The sequence below is a fragment of the Lepisma saccharinum genome, chromosome 27, assembly GCF_977018435.1.
Source record: "Lepisma saccharinum chromosome 27, izLepSacc3.1, whole genome shotgun sequence".
Taxonomy (NCBI): domain Eukaryota; kingdom Metazoa; phylum Arthropoda; class Insecta; order Zygentoma; family Lepismatidae; genus Lepisma; species Lepisma saccharinum.
In genome coordinates this window covers 37,125,782-37,149,879 of record NC_139255.1, presented here as the reverse complement: position 1 = coordinate 37,149,879, position 24,098 = coordinate 37,125,782, and the positions used below count along the sequence as shown (strand labels likewise).

The window sequence follows — 24,098 nt, the reverse complement described above, 5'->3', positions numbered from 1 at the left end:
GTACCGAACTTGATAACTGGACCGTGAGTCACGACCGGTTTCCCGTACACATAACGACGTTTGGCCCCGTGCCGGGGTATGATTGACACGTCATTTCTGGGACCGTGAGTGCACTCGTTACATTTGGCGCCGCGAACATGGGACGGCAACTTTTGTCATGTCTTTCCAGGAAAGCCAGGTTGCGAGAGCGGTAGAAATTTCATTGTTGTATACGTCACGCATAAAATTCTTGTGTTAGGTTCCTGGTTATTTTTGTGTTTTTGCTTTGTATTTCGAGGGTTATTTTCATGTATTTGTCGTAGGTTCACGTGTAAGGACACGTTATTGGGCGTAATTGGTAACAATAGGGCAGATATTTTTTTCGGCGAAAGCAGCAAGGGCAGCTGCATAGGGCATTTTTTATGTACTTTTTGTGTACTTTTTTTGGTTGTTGGCATAATTTATGGCATCAGGCTGAGTTGCGGGATAAGGGATTCCCGACGGACCTCCTTTTTCTTTTTATGTATCGATTTGTAATTCATATTTTGTGTGAGCTCGCGTAAGTTTGCGTAACTGTTCCAAAGTGCGACAGAAGATTGAGCAGATATTTAGCGAAAGGCCTTCATGAGATTAAGAAATCGTCGTATAGACTGTTTGAACAAGAGTGACGTCATGATGGTTTGCGAGGCTTGTGGAAAGGAATTTGCTGATTTCGAAATCAACAGCGAGGGGGCCAGACCGGTTTGTCCCCAGTGCAAGGGCCCGTTGGAAATGGAAAGGGAGATACCAAGTGCCCAAGGGGGTACATCGTCACGTGCGGACAGCGACCACAGCAAGGAAGAAGATGACGTAGGAAGTGGCAGTGGTGCCAACCAATTTCAGCTGGTCCTCCAGATGCTCCAAGGAATGGAAACCAGGATCCAGACCGAGATGCGGACCAACATCCAGGGATTGCAGGCTGAAATGCAAGGGGTCCAGACCAACATCCAGGGATTGCAGGCTGAGGTGCAAGGGATGCAGACCGACGTACGAGGGATGGAAGAACGCCTCCAAGGGACGGTTCGCGCCTCAGGAGAAGAAGTGACGCAACAGCTCCTTCAGACGATCCGAGAATCCGAGGCTCGAATCGAATCGAGGATCGCCAGGACTGACGTTCGCCTCAATGAACAGGAAGCCAAGGTGGCAACACTGGCGCAGAGTGTGCGTGAACAGGAAGGAGCTTTGCAACACATCGGCCAGCAGTGTGCACAGCTGGAGACGGCCTGCAATCGGAGCAACGATGCCCTCGAGCGACAAGTGCGGCGAGCAGCGAGCATAGCGGAAGGGAATTCCGACAAGATAAAGGAAATCGAGGATAAACTGCAACAATTGAACGTAGCTGACGTCCCGGGATCATCGCGAGAGCCGGCAGCTATGACGTCACCACAGCCAGCTGCGGTCCCCTCGTCTTCAAGGCGCGCGAGTGACGCAAGACCGACTACGCTTGTCAATGGGGGAAGCGAAGCGGAACCTGGACTACATCTTCCATCGCCGCGACCGTTCGAAGCCCAAACTTCAAACAGGGAAGATATACGGTCTGAACCAGCACCGACGAGAAGGGCTCTGTTCCCGCCGGAATATAAGAAACATTTCAAGAAGTTCTCCGGGGCAGACAGGATATTGCCGTCTGCCTTCATCGAGGAATTTGAAGCAACAGCCCGGGAGTTAGGACTTGCGGATGGGGAGCGATTACTCGTGCTGAAAGGCTGGATGCAAGATCGAGCACAGAACAGCCTGGATCAAAATGAAAGACACTTTCATTCGTACTCGGCGTTTAGGGAAGCCTTCCTGGCGCACTTTCCGCGCTCTATGCAATTGAAGGGAAAGATCAAGAAGCTGTTTTTCATGTACGACGGGCCGTATTTTTGCAGAGAAATGCAAAAGGTGGAACTGCTCCGACGAAAAGCGCCAAGAGTGGTTAGCGCGATATAAAAGCACAAGCGAGTCTTTGGTTTAAATTATGATAAGGATGTGAGGTATATTTATCCTATTTTTGTGTAAATTATTGAGTGTACAATATGTATATTTATAATGTAAATTGGAGGCATCATTTATATCATGTGTTTTGTGTTATCGAACTGGTTGACTTTTCTTGTACAGGGTGTTAAAAAATTTGTAGTCAAAATTTCATGCCCCTGATTAGTAAAAAATTTTATTCGCCTACAGAATTTTTTGATCGGAAGGAGGGCGAGATGTCACGGTATCTAGTGACATGTATAATGCAGTTCGATATAAATTATTTATGTTTATTGATTCATTTTATGTTCAAATATAAAAGTGTGAGGTATTGTATTTTGTGGATAAACTTGTATCCGAGGCAGACGTCGGGAGCTGGGAACGGGTCTTTCTTGAGTGACAGCCGCCGCTTAGAACATGACATATTTGCACCAACGCGAAGATAAGGAAAGATTATTTTCGTCGTTACCAGGCTTGAGTCGCAGCGGGCGGGCTAACCCATGTTCACGGATGACCACAGAAATCAGCTGGAGCTTAAGCCTGCAAGGACCGAAGACGCCTCGGTGACCGAGTTTCAAGACAATGGACACAGGTCATTCGCATCTCCTCCAAAAGCGAAGCCAAGCTACCTGAGCGTGGGTTTCAACGGACGAATTTGATTCTCTTATAAATATACGGTGCTACCATCCCAGACACAGTTTTCACCCGGATTTCATAGAGAGAGCAGCTCCGCGCTACACTCTCGCGTGATTATTGCTTTGTGTCCGTGAACTTCGTTTCCTTACGTACTGTGAGCGACTTGCGGATAGGGAGTTACCAGTGTGCGCCTTATTTTGGTGAAGATTACGCGGTGATTTGTTTTTGCCAAGCGTGGACTACATAAGGATGGAGGGCTAAAGAAGATAGAGAAGGGGGGCGTCGCTTCCCTGACGCCTGCAACGACGCCGAAGCCAGTCAGACGATGCCAAAACCCAACACTGCCCAAAGCCCGAAGGACGCTTTCAGATCGACGTCCCAACCAAAGCCCGAAGGACGCTTTCAGATCGACGTCCCAACCAAAGCCCGAAGGACGTTTCCAGATCGACGTTCCAACCGAAGCTAGTTACCAGAGAAAGAGAGGGAAGGATGATACCAGAACGACGCCCAAACGAAGCCCGGCACCAGAGAGAGATGATTGCAGATCGACGTCCAATTGATGCCCGACACTAGAGATATTCCGAACCGGCGCGTGACCACGTACACCCGACGCTAGTGACAAGAGGAACGCCCGAGGTTCTGAGGAGGTGCAAGTACACCATATCGTCGCAATTATTCTTCGTCGCGATCGACCTCGGAGGACAATTTCGCCATAAAGGAACCGTGTGCAAGTCCCGCGTCCAGGAGAGATGAAGGACCACGCCATGTAGCAGAGTCTGGTACAGTATACTTCAGGGGTCTCATGTACATGTAAACGTGCGTCGTTAGTATCAACACCGTACAGTTAACGCCGAAGTCTCACTTATTCGCAAAGTTACTCAGGAAACCCCGAATCTAACCCCCGCGTCTGATAATTTTTGGTATTGTTATAAAAAAGGGTAATTTCATGTTCAGATGTTCTAATTTAATTGTCTGCATTCAGCGTTAGAAGCTCCATTTCATTTCTTTAATATTTAGTGTAAATTGTCAAAGTGTGCTCCATTTTTTGTGTAACCGACCGCCCCGTCGCGCCATTTAATTTGTTAATACTTGACTGATGAGTCCTTTTTAATTGTGGAAAGCGTAGTTGTTTTTATTGCAAGGTCGTGCGAATGAAGTAGTATTATTTGTTGCATAGTGGTTTTTGATGTAAATTTTGCTCGCGCCGACGATTGATTAGTGTATTTCCGGCAGCTGGAGCCAATTAAGTTTTTGCATCACTATGTAATTGAGTAGTTGTTCTCATTGGACGAGAGAGGCTTGTGTGTAATACCCCCGTCCGAGAAACTTGTAATGTCGTGCTTACGACTCGATGCACACGTTCATTCGAACGAAAGATTTAACCACGCCGACCCAATTGTCTTAGTTAACCGCTTTCCGAGGGCTGGCACTTAAGTTAATTTAAAAGAGCACAGGAGCCGGCAGACAAATGCCCTAAATTCACATAAAGGTTTAGAAATTAAAAGGAATGATATGTTAATGAGATCCATGATTTGTATCCATACTTCACATGTAAAAATACCTCATGTGTGTGAAAGAGAGATAGAATGAATGAGAGAGCGTTTGAGGAGGCTTTGTAAACAGTTGTTGATTGCAATATTTTTGTTGTTACAATATATATATTCACTTTTTACCGTTCGTCAGTGTTGTTATTTGACGTTTTTCAGGTACCAGATATTATGCCATTAGTGTTTTATGATTGTTCGAATCTACATATCAAAGGTAAACAAAACAGTGTAACTTTTCAAGGTATTAATCTCCGCCTCGCAATAGTATGACAATAAACGACCGTCTCAGTACTGAACTTGATAACTGGACCGTGAGTCACGACCGGTTTCCCGTACACATAACGACGTTTGGCCCCGTGCCGGGGTATGATTGACACGTCATTTCGGGGACCGTGAGTGCACTCGTTACAAGGTTACCCTGCATTGTCTAAAAATAGAATGTCAAGCAGCTGAAAGAATCGGCATTCATTTTTCACTGCGTTCTAGCTTTTCATCCGTGAATGTTGTGCGTAGGTGTCGTTTTGTGCCCAAGTGCGAGGACATTTTTTGGGTGGTGACAATTTTTTAAAATAATTTTTGGGGGTTTTCTCCCTTCCCCCTCCATATATATGCCAAATTTGCATAAATTTTGCATTTTGTCATTTTTTCGGGAGGGGGGGGGGCGGGAAACACAATTTTTTTCAAAGAAAAGTATTTTTGAGGGGATTTACCCCCTTTCCCCCTCCATATGTACGCCAAATGTGCATAAATTATATATCGTCTGAATCTGTGATTCATTCTGCGTACAACGGTATATCTTTCATATTTCTAGGGCATTTAGTTTCTCAGCTATAGTCATTTCAAGGTACCGCGGCACTTTGAAGCTTGAATCAGTGGCGTGCCCACCATTCCTTTTGGGGGTACAACTCAAGTGACATTGGTCATACGACAATGATGCAAATATTTTTCTGTTTCTTACATGCCAGCGATAATTTCTATGTGCATTTTGAACTTTTCATATCCTTTTCTTCAGGGGGCAGGGGGGAGGGAAGAAACACCAATTTTTTTTTTTTTTTTAAAAAAAAAGGATTTTCAAGGGATTTCCCCCCTTTCCCCCTCCATATGTACGCCAAATGTGCATAAATTATATATCGTCTGAATCTGTGATTCATTCTGCATACAACGGTATATCGTTCATATCTCCAGGGCAAATAGTCTCTGAGCTAAAGTCATTTCAAGGTACCGCTGCATTTTGAAGCTTGAATCAGTGGCACGCCGACCATTCCTTTTGGGGCTACAACTCAAGTTACATTGGTCATATGATAATAATGCAAATATTGTTGTGTTCCTTACATGTCAGCGATCATTTCCATGTGCATGTCGATACTGTCATGTACTTTTTTTCTTGAGGGGGGCAAATTTTTTTCCCAAAATTTTGGAATTTTGAGTTAGCCCCCTCCCCCCGCCATATATACGCCAAATTTGCATAAATTTCATATAGTCTGAATCTCTGGTTCATTCCGCGTACAACGGTATATCACTCATCTCTCTAGGGCAATTAGTCTTCGATCTACACTCATTTAATTGAAACTCTGCATTTTGCTCAAAATCGGCTCGGGACCGAGAGGCTTACATGTGAAAATGGCCTTGGGACTCAAAAGGTTAAGTCCACTTTATGTACAGTAAGGCTAATTGGGTCTGGACCTACAGTTTAAAGTGGGATCGAACCTCTACGTGCCTCCACCGGGAGGTCCCTCAAGTTTAGATGTGTCAATATCTCTATTCCATCACCACTTCATCAGTTCAGAATTAATCCTTAAAATAACCAAAGCAAAAATAGTATGAGAAACTGTGTATAACAACAAGTGTCACTTACATGTCTGTAATTTTAAAAAATTCAATGGAGTTCCAAACTTTGTAATGATTCTATATTCCTAAATTAAGTTCTATATAGAAGCAATTCGAGAAAAACATCATCCTTGATCAAAATCATACGTCAGTAAAGAGAATTTTTTTTTTAAAAAAAAAATCTTTAAATTGTGAATATACATATAATTCTAAAATGTAAAATTTGTCTTGCAAAAAATTACCTCATCAAGTACTATTACACTAAGTTTGACTCATAATATCCAAATTCATAGGTTGCCAACTGTGTCAAGTCTGTTACCTTCAAATTTAATTTTATACAGGGCTGGCAGAATACAGTTGAATAAATTTTGCTATGCAAGAAGAAAGAATACTGCTTGTAAATTTTCTGGGTTATATTTTTTCATTATACAGGGTGGCACAAAAAGAATGCATGTTTTTGGAATAAGTGTAGCGTCGTTGATTTTCAAGATACACCAAAACCATTGGTAAGAAATGCAGTTTGTATAGGTATACAGTGATGATTTAAGTATGGAAGATGATGTTGGAAAGATGACATCATTGTTGCTGTCCCCACCATGTCATTTCGGCGATGTCTCTTGGCTCCCACGCTCCCTAGATTTGTCTGTCTGCGACTTCTTTCTGTGGGGTTACCTCAAGTCGAAAACCTCGTTCAGTCGACGAGCTGAAAGTTGCCATTTGTGAAGGAATTACAGCTGTGCCAGACAAAATGTTGGCAAGGCCAATGGGAAACTTTGAGGAGAGGCTCCAGATGTGTGCATCAACAATGACTTCAATCTTTCCATACTTAAATCATCACCAATCCAAACTGCATTTCTTACCGATGGTTTTGGTGTTAATGAAACATTTGTATCTTGGAAATCAACGACGCTACATCAAAAACACGCAAAATATAAACTGTTTTAAAGTTTCAGTTTGTTACATCTGAATTGCTCACAGACCTATTCGGCGAAGTATCTAGAAATTGTCTCTCATCTGTCCCTCCATTATGGGGATCGTGATGTATGTAAATGAATAAGGAAGGGCAGTAAAGTGTGCATCATGATTCAAATGAGAACTTACCTGCTCTCAGAAGAGCTACTTGATCTTCAATTGGTAATCCTGTGAAGTGTGGGATGTGTTTCGCCCACTCCACAAGCTGATAAAGCTGCTTATTGGTGGCTTGGCAGATGTTACTGACGCTCTGAAAATAACGTTTACATTATAAAAATAATCTCTTCTTTTGTGTGTTCTATATGTAGATTAAACATCCCATACATGTTAATTATATATATAACTTAGGTATGTTCAGCACAGAAATTGAAACAAAGTGTTGCATTGTTATGAACCATGCATGGTGGATGATGTATGCCAACTTGAAAAAAGAAAAACTACAGGACTTGGCATTAATGTACATTTGAAATATCATATGGTATATACTAGGGCTGAGCCGATATCACTTTGAACCGATGCCGGTACTCTTACCGATTCCCACCGATACGGATTGTTGAAAATTGCAATAATTAAAAATTGTTCAAAATATTGATCAATATTGGTGTGTACATTTTCTTCTCCAATTATCAAGAAATTTACTTTAGAATATTCAAGAATTGCATCAGAATATTAAAATAGAGTAATATTAACAAATGAAAATTCTATTAAAGAGGAAATAAAAAGTAGGCTTAATTCAGGAAATGCATGTTACTTCTCTCTTATTAAACTTTTGTCCTCTCGTTTAATATCTAAGAAACTAAAAGTTAAAATATACAAAACAGTAATTTTGCCTGTAGTATTATATGGGTGTGAAACTTGGTCCCTTACATTGAAACAGGAACATAAATTGAGAGTATTTGAAAATAGGATCCTTAGGAAAATATTTGGACCTAAAAGGGATGAGGAGACAGGTGAGTGGAGAAGGTTACATAATTTAGAACTACATAATTTGTATTCATGTCCAGATATTATTAGAATAATTAAATCAAGAAGACTTAGGTGGGCAGGCCATGTGGCACGAATGGGAGAGGAAAGAGGAGTTTACAGGATTCTTGTTGGGAAACCTGATGGTAAGAGACCTGTAGGAAGGCCAAGACGAAGATGGAGGGACAACGCCGAGATGGACCTAAGGGAAATCGGTAGGGATGGAAAAGAGTATATAGATCTTGCTCAAGATAGGGACAGATGGAAGGCCTGTGTTGCTGCAGCCATGAACCTTCGGGTTTAAGAAGGCTAGAGAGTTAGTTAGTTTATATTAAAATAGATATTATGTAATCACAAAATATACGAGGGGCATCCGGAAAGTAGTGCCTGTTCGTGCCACGTGGAGCGCTAGTAACGCGAATAGCCGCCACTCCAGGTCAAACGACTTGAGTTGACTGTCCGCTCAGTGTGTGCGAAGTTTCGTAGCGCTGTCATTGTAGTTATTGTTTCTGTGAGTGTTTACAATGTTCAAAAAAATTGAAACGCCGCCACTTGTGAAGTTAGGGCTGTGATCAGATTTCTCAACGCCAGGAATGTGCGACGTTGTGTTATTCACCGTCAATTAAAGGAGGTTTATGGAGACAATGTTATTGATGAGTCGTCTGTTCCGCGAACGTTCCGGGTGCCATCTGTCATTACGGACGAACTCCTGAGTGCAGTTGACGAATTCATCAAGAGCGATCGGTGCATCACACTGGATGAAATCAGTGAACAGTTCACTGATGTTTCACGAACAATTCTTCATGAAATTGTCAAAGATCATCTGAAGTATGGGAAAATTTGTGCAAGGTGCGACCCTCGCTTCCTTACATTTCATAACTGATGAGGAACTGAAAGAAGTGGTGACTTATTTTCTCAATGGACTAGCGGCAGAGGAATATGAAGTTGGGTTACAACAACTTGTCACACGTTATGACAAATTCTTAAATGTACATGGAGACTATGTAGAGAAGTAGTTTAAAGTTTGTTGTTGACAATTACAAAGTTTTTCAAAAAATATATGTTAGTTTTTTAAAATTCAAAACTGGGTACTACTTTCCAGATGGCCCTCGTAGTTTTTGTGCAAAATTAGTGCAAAATAAAAAGGAAGTTAATTTTTCATGATTTCCAGGATAATTAGATGCTGCGAGTGTTGTGTGGAATTTTGCAGACCCCATGAAAGACCAATATGCAGGAAAGTATCGGTACATGAATTTCAATCATCGATACTTTCCGATACCGATACATCGACATCAGCTCAGCCCTAGTATATACCAAGTTGAAAACTATGGAGAAAACTCCTTCTGATGTGAAATCCTCAGTCTTTGATGACAAGAAGATTGTGATGGGGTGGAATAACTTAGTTTCAATTTTCTCTCTGTGTATAATGTTATTTTACAACATATGGTGTTCTGGTGCATTTGAAATTGTTCTACACATTACCTGTATTGAAATAAGGTTGCATTGAAGAAATGCATTTAAAATTACTTATATGTGATTTTTTTAAATAATTAAATAAAAAGTAAGTAGGGTGTCTTTATAAGGGTGGATTACTGCAATCTCTACACATGTTATGAAAAATAAAAATTACTATAGATGAGACAGATTAATCAATACTCCCTTGGTATATTCTATAAGTAGCATAAAATTGTGCAATTTTGTTCTTATTTTTATGTGAATGCATAAGTGTGTATAATTCATATACCCTAGTTTTGTCAAGTGAATGTCTAAATAAATACATGGTTTCCTTTTCATGTCAGTCCTTGGCCCTATGTGTACTTACTTTATTTTAAACAGGTTTTCCTTCACATTAAATGGATTTTCCAAAATCAACAAAGAATAATGTGTTCTGCTAACAAAACAACTGAAGATCAATAATGCTAAAATTAATGTTCGCTCATATGCTTAGGTCTAGTGGAGCAAGAACTTCCTTATCATTTCTGTTTATTTTCTGCCTCTTGGCAAATCACGGCAATGACAAAATGTGAGTATTAGATGGCATTGACGAAGGGTGATCTCAGAAAGTACGCCCAGTCTGAGACTCAAAACCCAAGAACTTTGGAGACAAGATAGAAAGACAACCACTTAACCCTACAAAACAAACGTGTCTGGCAGACTATGCATGTGGTGCCATTTTCTTGCTTCACTTAACTATTCCCCTCCCCACAGTGGGGGGGGGGCATGGTGCCAAAACTGGGGGAGGCAAAGACAGTATATTTCCCCTTGTATGTAAGGTTTTGCATAGTGCGGAGGCAAAAATGGCAAAAAGTGGGGGGCACTTGCCCCCTTGTTCCCCCTAATCGCCGCCACTGCCTCCCCACCACGTCTACTTTCTGTTGGGCGAGAGATACTGATGCAGTAGTATCAGTGTCCTTTTACAAGCGTTCTTTCAGCATCTTTTTTTTTTTCATCATCGTTTGGTGGACGTTTCTAGTGACGCTATCATAGTCTGGGAGATGAATTGTTAGCTTTTGCGTGTGTATAACCCACAACTGTATATAATCATATTTTTACTGTTAGTGCACTATCATTACTTGTGTATAGTGTTATTTATATACTTTTATGATTTGTAATATTGCCTAAAACCCTTGCTAGTGTCTTACATGATGGCTACCAATATAAGCAAAGAAGCAGTTCATACTGGTACGTCAAACCTCCCACGACAATATTGCTAAAATCCTGAATGTGGAAATGCCAACAACTAATTCAGTTGCTCAACAACAAGAAGGTAGGAAAATTTATTCATTCTGCCTCTAATGCAAGAGGAGGATGACCATATTCTTCTGCTGCCGTTCCTTCATGGTGAACACCAGTCAAAGTGTTGTTTTGAGTGCACACAAGACTTACAAAAATGTAATTTTGCATTCCTGCATGCTATTAATATCTGTTGTAAGTAACTTTTGTAGTAAATAAAATATGTTTTGCAAAATTTATACTGTGTTTTAATTCTGAAGAAATCAATAGTCCAGCAGACAAATGGTTAGCTTTAATGTTTGGCACACGTTAGCTTTGTAGGGTTAATGTGCCCGGCCACCATGTTGGTAAGAATAAGAATTGGGAACATGTAGGTCATATTAAAGTTTGCACTAAACTATGCCCAAGCTGTTGTGAGACTGACTCACTATATTTCATCATATGAGTGTCACAATTTTATGGCATTTTTATTTTTTTTTGCAAAAAAGTGGGGTGCAATCATTACGTGAAGAAGTTTCATATTTTTAATTGTACGGATATTTTGCTTTTGCTTTCTGCAATTTTCGCACACTTTTCACTCACTGAAAACTGTCGGTTCCTAGCCCTGTTTCTACTCTGTTCAGCGAACACCGAAGCCCACAGAATAGTTTTTATATTTACCCATAATCAGAAAGAAATGCTTCCTACATTCCTGGCAGACTAACTGTACAGTTTGGCTACTACAGGAAGATGCAAGTCTTACCATATCACGTGACTTACTCATAGCAGCTTCGCTTGCCCACCCACTCCCCTTGCATCTACAGCTCTTTATTGGGTTCAGTGACAATACTGCAGTGCTCGACACAAACCACGCAAGTCAGCCTTGGGCACTGAAAATTCATGTGCACTGAGAATTCTACACACGATCCTCACCATGTGCGAGAGATAAATCCGCATCCATAATGCCATTGGTGAATACATTGCTGCTCTGTTTACCTTTTGCTTCCATCGTAACTCTGAATGGAAAATTATAATTGACAAAGTATCAAAAGTTCTAAGAAACAGCATTCAGAACTGTTACTGTCAGAAAGTCTGTTGTGGCACAAACAGGAGAAAACATCATTTTGCTTTTAAATCATCATGAACTTGGTTTTAGAAATTCATGTTGCCTGAAATGTCACAATATAAAAACTATCCTCTTGGAATCTTTGTCAAGTTTGTAATTGGTATAAATGCATATTCAAATTTACATTTAAATATCCATTGCAAAGAATCAATGCGAACGAACAAAAAATAAAAGGATGGTTATTTTGCCTACAAATGTAATCCTAGTTTTGGTGCTATGTATTGTGGACAGAGAAGGAGATCTTGAAATAGGAATGCAAGTGCGACTGCCAATCGGGTTCATTGCTGAGTCATGAAAAGTGGGAGACATTGGCCGGGAGGAAGTCGTGGCTGATTGGGAGTTAAATTTGGGGAAGTGTTGGGAGATGCCAGGACAGGAAAGAGAAGGTGTTTAGGTAAGTGACAGGGATCTACTTCTTGTCCACATTTGGGGTCCGTATGGTCTCTGTGTCATAATCAGAGCTAGGAATTTTAGGTGCTGCACCTTACATTTTTTTGTGTTATAATGGGTAAAAAAGTGACCCATCCCTAAAATAAGCACGTATTGAACTCTTCTCATGGTGTTTTGGTTGCACCTTTTTGCACCTTTTTCACAATCTCAGAACCTTTTCCACCTTTTTCACAATCTCAGAAACTTTTGCACCTTTTCGCCCTTTTTGCATCTTTATCATTTTTTTCATACAACTCACACGCTATTTAACCCCACCCACATTCAAGGCACGTCTTCTTGGCACACGATTCTTGTTTACCGCACAACAATGAATCGGCTTTCTTCAGTTCTTGGACGTTAATGTAGTAATCACGCGGACTTTAAACAGTACCAACAATGATGCGTTACAATTGCTAGAAGTTGTGCTCTTTTTGTCCTATGCTGTATTGTTTACGAATTGTTGTAGGAAAGCTGTTTTGTTTTCGTTTCCTTCTCCCGTCTCAGTGAGCAAGGTAACTGCAGTCTGTGATCGACTGATCGATGCATCGGATTTGATTGTTCACCATGCCAAAACATAAAGTAAATGTTGGGAAACTGCAGGACATTGTTAAACAGTTTAGTGGTGACGGCATTCAGAGTGATGGAGCTGTTCTGAGGTGTGATGTGTGTGATATTTCTATTGCTGTAGATGACAAACACCAACGCACTCGGGTTGTGCAGCATCTACAAAGTTGGAAGCACATCTGGAATAAAGAACTACGAAATGGTAAAGGTGGGAAGCGACAGCAATTCATTGGTGAGGCGCTTGCATCTTCGAGTTCCAGAAATACAAATGAATTTTTCAGTGAGACAGCAAAGACATTTATAGCATGTGGAATACCTCTTTCGAAACTTAACAATCCTGTCATGAAATCATATTTGCAAAAATATACTGGGAAGTCAGTTCCAGATGAGAGCACCTTAAGTAAATCTTAAATTCAACCTCTTTATGAAGCTAAAATCTCACAGATCAGGCAAGTAGTAGCTGACCATCCAGTCTATTTCATACTAGATGAAACCACAGATAGGCAAAACAGGTATGTTTTGCAGATTTTAGTAGAACCTCTCAATGGACATCAAGTGAAACCCATGCTTTTAAAAACTTATTTTCTCGGCAAAACAGATAATGCAAGTGTAATGCAAAGTTTCAATGATTCATGTTTTTCATTGTGGCCGGAGGGCGTAAAATATGATATTATGTGGTTATTTCTTACAGACCAAGCATCTTACATGTTAGCTGCATTTTCTAATCTGAAGAATATGTATCCTAACTTAAAACATGTGACCTGTATTGTTCATGCTTTGCATAGAGTTTGTGAAGCTCTTAAAGATGAATATACATATGTAACGAATTTGTTTCTAGCATTAAGAAAATACTGAAAAAGGCCCCTTCCAGAATACAGAAGTACGTAGAAATTACGAAACTTCCACTACCACCCTCTCCCATCCTCACTAGATGGGGTACATGGTTAAATGTTTATTTGCAATAATTTCCATACAATATTGAAATTTTTAGATGCTTTGCCTAGTGATTCCTCAGCTGTAGAAAAGGCCAAAAAACTTGCACTTAAACAGGAATTGCAAGATGAACTCTATATTGCACATGGCTTCTCTTTCCTTACTACTGCAATCACAAAACTGGAGGAGCAGTGTCCTTGTTTTGATGGTGCAACAAGAGCTGCAAGGGGTTGGGAAAGAGAAGTTAGAACAAAGTTTAGCCAAAAACCCTCATGTTCAAGAAGTCACAACCAACAAGGATCTGGATTACCGGTTGAAAACAAAATACGCACCACTTGTCTGTTGACGTTGAACATTCTTTTTCAACTTACAAGTATTTGCTTAGTGACCGCAGGTGTAGCCTCACTCAGAAGAACATAGAAATTCTGAATATAATCTATTTTAAAAGTTTTCTAGATGACTAATTGTAAGCAAGTAAGAAGAAGCATGTTTTCCTTTATGTCGCTCTCTAATGTATCAGATAATTTTCTTTGCTTAGTTATATTAAACGATTCAAAACCAGAGAATACTCTTTGTGTTTATCCAGACAAGTTGAATCATATATGTATGCACTGCTCACAATAAATTTTACATCTGAAAATTAGCACATATTTTAGCACCTTTTTGGCACCTTTATTGGCAAATTTTTGCACCTAAAATTTCTAGCTCTGGTAATAATAAATATTGGTCAGAAAAAAAGAGAGTGTATCCCTGTACGGCCAATAAGGTAGTTCAACATTATATAGCAGGATAAATAATATTAATAATAACAGTTCCAGTTTAAGATTGTATCTTGACTTGAATTAATTTCTACCTCTTCCTAGAATAGAATCTTACGTTATTGGACACAAATTTATTTGAAAAATTACAATACCAGCAGAACTAGATATACAAAAGAAATGATTTCATCCTCAATGGTCAACAGTATTGCATACAAAGTATCTGTAGTGAGATATGCAAAAATATCAAGTTGATTAATTCTAGGGAAAAAACAGTGTGACGAAAGTAACAGTGCTATTAATAGTATAATTAACATAAAAATGAACATCTGAAAAATAAAAGCATGAACATTTTTATTTCGGGTGATGTTACAATGCTTCTCACAAGTAAATCCCATATATAACAATGATTCAATGATAAATTCTGTTATTTAAATAAATCTGACTATATGAAGTACAAGTAGCTCTCTCTCAAGGCAATATTTATATAATAATACTTACTTCAATTTCTACATTGGGTTCCATTTTACACTCTACTCTTTTCTCGGCTTCTAATATCCGTTCCACCGGCATATCACCATGTAAGCTGCTTGTAGACTCCACTTCATTTTCACCTTTCTCCTTGGTGCGTTGCCGCTCCTCCTGCAAAAATAAATACTAATCCAATTGGATTTCAGCCATTACAAAAACAAAGCATCACTCTTATTCATGTTTCTTTCACTCTCCTTTTGTTACACTTGCAAACCTGTGTGTGTGTACCCAGTTCAAAACTTGTAGTATTTTTCTAATTCATAGCACAAACATGGTTGAATTCTTCGTTTATACAAATATAAAATAAGTCAATGCCTCTTTTGCAAAAAAAAAACTTGATTCGCTTTTCGATTTTGGTGACTCAGCAGAATTGGTTTGAAGTAGAGTTGCCAACGTGTGATCATGCCTAATGAATTGTGATAATGAAGATTAGGATTTTGAATCAAGGATTAGGAATTTGGACATAAAATTCAAACCTACTGGATTCAGATCTAAATGCTCAATCCTACTTTAAATCTGGCACATATGTTTCTATCAAGGCAGACAGCTATTTTTGAATTTGCAGACATGTACATGTAAAACAATAAGGCCTCGGGCTACAGGAAATGAAGCATTCTAATCAACATATCTGAAGCACACTTCATGCAGAGACAATAATTTATTTAAATTTCTGCTAAAATTGGCACTGTACTGAATAAAATAAAGTACTTTTTGAGGGCAATGGTAAAATCTTAGGCCTGAAAATATTTCACAATGATCATTTACATTAGCATTATTAATGTACCAAATAGGAAATCTGAGAAAAGTCCTCATCTGTTTTGATGAACTTGTCAAATTTCAGACTAATTTTTGGCCAGTTTGGGTTCAAATATCTCCAATAGGCAAACTACAATATTTCTTGTCCTACACCCTTAGCCATTATTACAGCTCCAGAGAGATTGATAACTGTGAAAGGTCTGCAAAATTGAAAAAAATACTATATCATGATGGGAAAATGGCTGCCGTACTTAAGCCACACAACTGAATTGAATGTGGTCTTTTAGGTCCACTTTATGCACAAATAGGCTAATCGGGACTGAACCTACAGTTTAAAGTGGGATCCGAACCACTGTGCAACGTGCCTCCATTGGGTATTGAACATGGAATCCATTGATTTCAAGGCGACGACATTACCTCCATGCCATCAGGGAGGCTCTTAAGCTACACAAGATAAAAATAAAATGTTATCAATTCTGAACTACACACACACAGGTATTATCTTCCTCTCTCACACAGATATGCACATACACAAACAACCACACACCCAAAGTTTTAAAGTATAGTCACGGGGTGATGTATGGAAAACTGTAGATAATGGACATCTCCTAATGATTTCTGAAAATGTAGCATCATAAGTATACCTTGAATGCTGTGATAAATAGGAGGCTATTACCGACACCAAAGAATGCAAAATCAAAATTTGAGCCCATTTCATGCACAGATAGGCTGGTCGGGACCAGACCTACAGCTTAACTCTTTGCGGCGCAGTGGTTACCAATGGTAACCACCTCAAGATTGTCCTTTTCGGCTCGGTGGTTAGTGTCACTGACCACCACTTGAAATGCAAATTTTCGTTTTGTGTGGTATTTTAACTCGAATGTTTCGCTTTGAGGTGTATCGCCTTTTGTCTGAAATGAGATTTTGGGGATTGTTGTTTCTTATGTTTACTCCAGTCTCCTTTATGGTGCCGCTTTTGTTGAATGTTGTTGTAAACAGTGATTGTTAATGACTAATTGTTGTAATGGTAGTTCTTTTTCGTTTTCTGCCGAATCCACTGTGCTTTTATATTTCCCCATTACCGTGGCTACGTCTGTGCCAAGAAGTGGAGGTGTTTGTGCGGTCGTTCACAAAGGAACTCTTCATATGTAGGTGGTTAGTGTTGCTGACCACCGCGCAGATTTGGTTGCTTTCGGAACTCTGTGTAAAGTTTACATATTTCCTAGAATCATGGAGAGGCTGACTGATCAGGATATTCAAGACTTTTTTTAATGCTGAGGACATACCCTCAGGCTCAGATTTGGACTTCAGTAGTGATGATTCAGATGCAGATCCCACTTTTCACCCAGAAATAAGTGCAGAAGGAATGTGCATTGCAGAAACGTCCTCTGAAGATGAATTTCTTGGGTGCAATATTCCTACTAACGAAGGACCTTCGACATCAACACAAAGTGCCACAGGTTGTGTTAGTGCATCAATGAGCGTCAGACAACAGGATGGTTCCAATGAGGTCGCAGTGAGTACTCCAATTGTGCCATTGGTTCATGTAACAATGTCACCAATCTGGGATCAGACATCTCATCAAACAACTCCAGTGCCACATTTCTCAAGTAGGGTGGGACCGACTGATGCTGTGAAGGAACTGCAAGATAAGAGCCCTCTTGCAATTTTTTCACTCTTTTTCAATGATGAGCTGCTCAATCATATTGTGTTTCACACGAACTTATATGCTACACAACAAGGTAAGCCCTTCCAACCGACAGACATGGATGAAATTCGAGTATTTATAGGAATGAACATTTTTATGGGTCTCAAACGAATGTCAAGTTACAGAGATTATTGGTCATCAAAACCAGACTGGCATGACTATTATATTTCAAAACTAATGAGTGTAAAAAGGTTTGGTTGGCTGTTGGGTCACACACATTTCAACAACAATGCTGTTCAACCAGAGCATCGTGATCCACAATTTGATAGATTATATAAACTCCGACCATTTCTGAACAATCTGGCACACTCTTTCGCGCAAAACTACAAAGCTTATCAGAAACTTGTCGTCGATGAATCGATGGTAAAATTCAAAGGAAGATCTAGTATGAAGCAATTCATGAGGGATAAGCCAATCAAAAGAGGTTTCAAGATATGGATGCTCTGTGACTCGTCTGGATATAACCACAGGTTCGAAATCTATACTGGGAAAACAAGCGATCAAGGTGAGAAAGGGTTGGCTTCCCGAGTTGTTCTCAGTCTCTGTCATGATTTTATTGATAAAAACCATGTTCTATTTGTAGACAACTACTTCAATAGCTATGAGCTGCTGCTAACTCTAAAAGCCAAAAATATTTTTGCATGTGGGACAGTGAATCCTGCACGGAAGTTCCTACCTAGTCTCAAAGCGGAGAAGGAACTAAAGAGAGGAGAATATGATTGGCAACAGTCCGATGATGACATAACAATGATAAGATGGAAGGATAAACGAGCAGTGAACTTTTTGTCTAATTTCCACAATCCCAATGATACAATAACCATCAGTAGGAAGGCAAAAGATGGTACTATTTCAGATGTGCCCTGCCCAAAGATTGTGAAGGAGTACAATGAAAATATGAATTTTGTCGATAATTTTGATCGACTGAAGAATGATTACCAGATTGACCGCAAAAGTAAGAAATGGTACTTGAGATTATTTTTTCACTTTCTTGATGCAGCTCTAACAAATGCTTTTATTATTCACAATCAAATTGAAGGTGAGAAGTTCACTAACAAGGAATTTAGGAGGGATGTATATATAGGTTTGCTCTCCAAAAGAATAACAACTCCACACACTCCCCCAAACAGAAGTGTAGAAATAAAGCGCCACAAACCTAGTGTCATGCCGAGTATTAGGAACCAGAGTGCAAGCCATCAACCTAAGAGGTCCACATCAAGAAGATGTGCTAAGTGTAGCACGAAGAGCAATCCAGTCCGCACAATATGGATGTGCAGTGTTTGTAATGTGCCCCTTTGTTTGCGGAAGGATAAAGACTGTTTCCAAACCTTTCACCGAAATTGAAGTTGAATTTAGGTAAAGAAAACCTTTGTATTTCACAATTTTCATTCACATATGTTGCATAAAAAAAACATGTTACATTTGCGTGGTGGTTAGTGCTGATAACCACCAGTTTTTTTCAAATTAAAATTACAATTACAATAGAATTTAAGAAATATTATGAAAATATGTATTCTTATGTCAAAATAAAAGATATTAAAAGTGTTAATGTAAAAAAAAAATTTCGAACCTTCTCCGCGCCGGAAGGGTCGGGAAATTTATCCAACTCCTGAGCCGCAAAGAGTTAAAGTTTGACACTAACCACTAACTGACTTCATTAGGAATTGAACCCATGGCCTCTGGATTATACACAAATATCACAAATGTTGGATCAGACCACAATAACTTTTCATGAAAAATAGCGAATATACAATTGTGTCTGCAATGTTACAATATTATTCATAAACTTATTGAAACATACCTAAAGCAAGCTTCAATCTTCCATTATGCAACAATTTCAGTTCCACATATTTTAAGAGTATTTATATACAATGTGATATTTCTCAAGTTGCATGTAAATACTCCAGAAGAACGTCGATACCACATTCACTGAAACTGTTACGGCACGTTTAATAATTTTAATAATGTAGTGAATATTTCGTAGAACCTCACTTGCGAGTAGCTGTGAAGTGATAATTAACATCCCCAACCAAAAATTGTATGCTTCATCTGAGCCAAACGCTGTATTAATACCTGCACAGCCTCTCGTTTCATCCCCATTGCCAGGCACTTCTGGTAGCGGCAGTATTGACATCTATTGCGTTGTCGTTTGTCTATTATGCAGTTCCTGTCTTCTCTGCATGCATACGAGAGATCCTTTCGCACTGTTCGTTTGAAGAAACCTTTGCAGCCTTCACAGCTAAAAAGAAGAGAGAAATAGCACACATTACTCAAGATTCAGATGACTGCTTATGAATGTTCATGTCTGAATATCAACAATAAGATTGATGACAATGGGTGTTACTAGGATTTTTTTTTTGGGGGGGAGGTCGTTGATATAAAAGTAAATGGTACTGTAGTAGTAGTAGAATCACTAGGGACTGGATTTTAAAGGAAGTCCTTTATTATTTTTCAACACGAATCATGGAATAAATAACAACAGTGTTGATAATTATCTTTCATCAATAAGATTACATGGTTTTGACTTCCATTTTTCCCCCTTTTTCAGCCCACATTCCCTTTTTTCCTCTTCTTTAAAACATTTTCCTTTCTGGTCCCTTTATTGACTAGTTTTTCAGCATACATTCCTTTGCCCCCCTTTTTTTTAAAAAAAAAATCTTTGAAAGGAAGATTTGATCGAATTATTCGCTGTACTTTACCTTCAAACAAAGGAAATGAAAAAGGACTATAGTTTATTTTTGCACTCCACTAAAAATATTATTTTAAATGAAAGCACAATATATGAATGGTATATATTGCACTTTCATTTACAATAGTATTTTTAGTGGAGTACAAGAAAATAGTATTTCCCCCCCTATTTTTGGCAATAATTTTCCCTTTTTTGTCGTTTTTAGAGGAAAAGTTTTTCCCTTTAAAATCAGGTCTCTAATAATTACCATTAATATATTGGGGACACTTGAGCACCACAATGCAAATATCTGGTACAATTATATATTTTTTATTTTGTCAGATTTCAAGGCATTTATTCAATGAAAAAAATAGACACAATGATTCTTTATTATTTTGCGACCCTTTTTTCCTCGGTAAAGACTGGTGTACACAGGGGGGAGCTGATAGAGCTACAACCCCTCCTGAAATTTTGAGAAAAATTGACGTTTTCAAATCAAACCAGTAATGAACGCAGTGAAAAACAATGTGGTAAGCAAACTAGACTTAAATTGACCCTGGATTACTATTTTTGTCCTTCAAAAACTTTTAAAATGAAGGTTGAAAAAGGTAATTAAGAAATACTTTATCGTGTATCCCACCCCCAGCCCAGATAATGTAATATCCACCTTTGCAATTCCGTATTCCTCCGGAAAAAAAAAAATCCTTCGTACGCTAATGCATGTAAGCTAATCATGAAAATAATCAAGAATGATGATTAGATGAAGATAGATGCACCAGGACCGAACCAAGGATATTTTTTTTTGAACGGGGGGATCCGAAAATGTGAAACCCCCCTGAAATGCTATGCGGTTGATTGAATTAGGTTATTTTACGTCGCTTTTCTTCCAAGTTTGCCTAATCGCAACGATGAGGATGAGTGATATAAGGAACACACACGCGCAGGTTGGGATTGGAAAACGGGATCGCTGGCATTGTAGTGCATTGTGCTAACCACTCCGCCTCGATAGTCGGCAAAATGCTGTTGGAGTATTAGATGTGATCATCAATGCTATGGTAATATTACAGTAGAGCTTAACGTACAATAGTAGAGTTGCAATATTAGACTTAATGCACACTGAGTTGTGGGGGAACGCGGTAAAAGAACTTGTTGTTTGCTTCTATTGAAATCAAATTGTGGAACGTATAATTCAGGGAAACGTGTGGAATTTCTTGCCAGAATGCTGCAGGTTATCTCAGGAATGGACTGTAAAGACTAAATAGAGACGTCTAGCCTTGCATCAACGGTGTTATGAATAGGGCTCGGAAGTTGAGGAAAAATCATTTTTTCCCCCCCAGTGTCCGAAGACGAGGCCCAACATAATATATGTTCATTTTGGGTCATTGCAGGCCAGAAAAAGGTGGGCTTTATGTGTCCTTTTTTGCCTTTTCGGCGTTTTTTGGCTTATTGGTCCTATTTAAGCCTTTTTTTAGGTCTTAACGGCTTTTTTTTTGCAACTTCACCTTCTTTCTATTACGTTTTTACTGCCCAGTCTAAATTCGAATCATCATCAGTTCATCACCTCTTAAACATCCTTTCTGTAGTAAAGAAATATACATATATATTTGAACTATCCATGAAACGAGAGAAAAAAACATTTTTGGACAAAGAAGATGCATTCATTCATATAGTTTTTTCGCACTGTATGTTCCAAACCACCAGAATTTTGTATTTTTTATTCATTAAATATGTAATTAAAACTGAAGTTATTAATTAATTTGGATCACATTTATACATCCTTTATTCCGTTTTAGGTCCTTTTTTTTTGACATTTTTAGGTCTTTTTATCTTTTTTTGAGCAAATTATAGGCCTTCAACTTCCGAGGCCTAGCTTATGAAACTAAAATTTCCCAATATTGCAGACTGAAGACTTCTGAAGCCTCTCTCTCTACAACAAACCCATATATTTATCTAGGTTCACATTTAAATATTTCACAGTTCGAGGGGGGTTGTTGGCCCCCATGGACGCTCCCTTGGGTACGGGCCAGAGATGCATGCCCAGGAAAAAATCAAGAGGTTTTGACGGTATCATCGAAGATATTTTCGAGATCATTTCGAACATTTATTTTTTTACATATCGACATCGTCATGAGTGTCTATGCAATAGCATACATGGTTTTGAAAATTAAATTCATAATAAAAAACAAGTTTCCCTAAAAAACAGCTACTATCGAAAAAATCGTTCCGACGTATTACTCCCATTCTACCTTGCCGAAAAGCTCTTTATAGAATCAATTTTTCGCTGCATTTCCCTTGGACGAACAACACCCGCCTTTGGTATACTCGTTGTAGGTGGGGGTTGGAAAGTTAATTAGAGAAAACTCTACAAAGATGGTGGAGAGCGAGTACCATGCGCCTCCCTCCGCAGTTAGAGGAAACGACCTTGAAATAATTACGGAGAAAATAATCACCAACCCCCGCCTTCGATTAATGCGCAGGATCTGCGTCCACTCAATTTCAAACATGGCAACGAGCCTGTCAACGCCAAAATCTATGCCTTGCACTGACGGCCTTTTAAAAATCGACCCGACACGAGACTTAGGTTTTATAGAATAATGTATAATATTTAAAAATCAACTTTTCCATACTATACGAGTCTCATTCAGACACACAATGTGTATAACTAGCAGATTATTTATTGAAAGTCATATTTAGTTCATTGTGACCTTATTCAGCCAGGATGCATATTTTCTGGAAAAAAAACTGCCTTTTTCGAAGGTTTGTAGAGCCAAATCGAGGCACGAAACAAAAAAGTGTGAAGAAAAGTACGTTAAAAAATGTAGCAAAAGATCTGATGTGTCCAGCCAAATCCCTCAACAGCCTCTAAAAATATGCAGGAATATCAAATTTCGGAACATTTTGGGTGAAAACCCATCTTTACACTCCTGCCTTTGTTGTAAAATAGTGAATAGATGACTATACATTATATGCATTTTGACTCTCTTACGTCACTTTTCGACCTCTTTAGGCATATCGCGACGATCAGGATAAAAGAGGAGTTGAATAGAACACAATCAAAGTAACCGGATTCGAGCCTAGGACCTCTGCTTTCGAACTGCCTTGCACTGACCACTCAGATACACAATATGAAAAACAATTATCAAGTTCAACACACAAAAGACCCTAACGAAGTTCACGGTGTTCTCAAAATAACCAAGAATCCCCCTTAACTATTAAAAAGTAACACTACCTGTGACAAAAAAGGCAAAATAATCACGTAAATCTGAACACAATCTCACACATGATGCTACCGGACTTTGCCTCTAAAATGTTGGGTGCAATCCACTAGCGCACAAAAATGTGAAAGTGTGCGCTCGTGGTATATGAAAGGTGCCACGAGTGCACAACATCCAATGCTGCGTTGCCACATCTATAATTGTGTTATGGCTGCTCTGTGTAGAGAGAGGATCATTTAATTGCATAAAAACTCAAATATCAAGTATTACACATATATAGTACCAATTATATCTTCCTCTTTAGTTGATTGATTGATTTGGTGTTTTAAGTCCACTTTATGCACAGGAAGGCTAATCGGGACTGGACCTACAGTTTAAAGTGGGATCGGAACCACTTGTGCCTCCACCAGGTATCGAACCCTGAACACCTTGATTGCAAGGCGACGATGCTACCACTGCGCCATCGGGGAGGCAGTCTTCCTCTTTAGTGATAACTCTGAGGTTAGGTTAGCTTAGCTTCGACTATGTATCTGGGGTCTGCTGGTGTCTCCCTCCTTCTGCAGCGATACATTGCCCGTCTTATGTTATGAATATAGCCATTCACATAATATATGATATATATGAAAGACAAAAACAGTTGGCACAACGTGGCAACATCGCCATGAATTTTGTGCGCTCGTGGTATACATTTTTAACCACAAGAGCACGCAGCCTTTTGTTTGTGCGCTCCCGGCCTACGGCCAAAATGCTACCTCTTTAGCTCACCTTATCGATATTCCCCA

At 39.2% G+C, this 24,098-nt stretch overlaps 1 protein-coding gene across 7 annotated transcripts in view; it reads right to left on the bottom strand.

Annotated features, from left to right (window-relative positions):
• The window catches only part of usp (retinoid X receptor ultraspiracle), a 146,133-nt gene that overhangs the window by 5,774 nt on the left and 116,261 nt on the right, over positions 1 to 24,098 (bottom strand). For 5 of the 7 annotated variants that reach the window (XM_083113385.1, XM_083113387.1, XM_083113382.1 and 2 more), the window contains 3 exons: positions 19,507 to 19,672; positions 14,943 to 15,098; positions 7,086 to 7,206 (listed from right to left, as the gene is read on the bottom strand). In XM_083113385.1, coding sequence (XP_082969511.1) covers positions 7,086 to 7,206; positions 14,943 to 15,098; positions 19,507 to 19,672 — 443 coding nt within the window. The remainder of the gene's footprint in view (positions 1 to 7,085; positions 7,207 to 14,942; positions 15,099 to 19,506; positions 19,673 to 24,098) is intronic. The other 2 variants (XM_083113383.1, XM_083113386.1) reach the window with 1 other exon arrangement.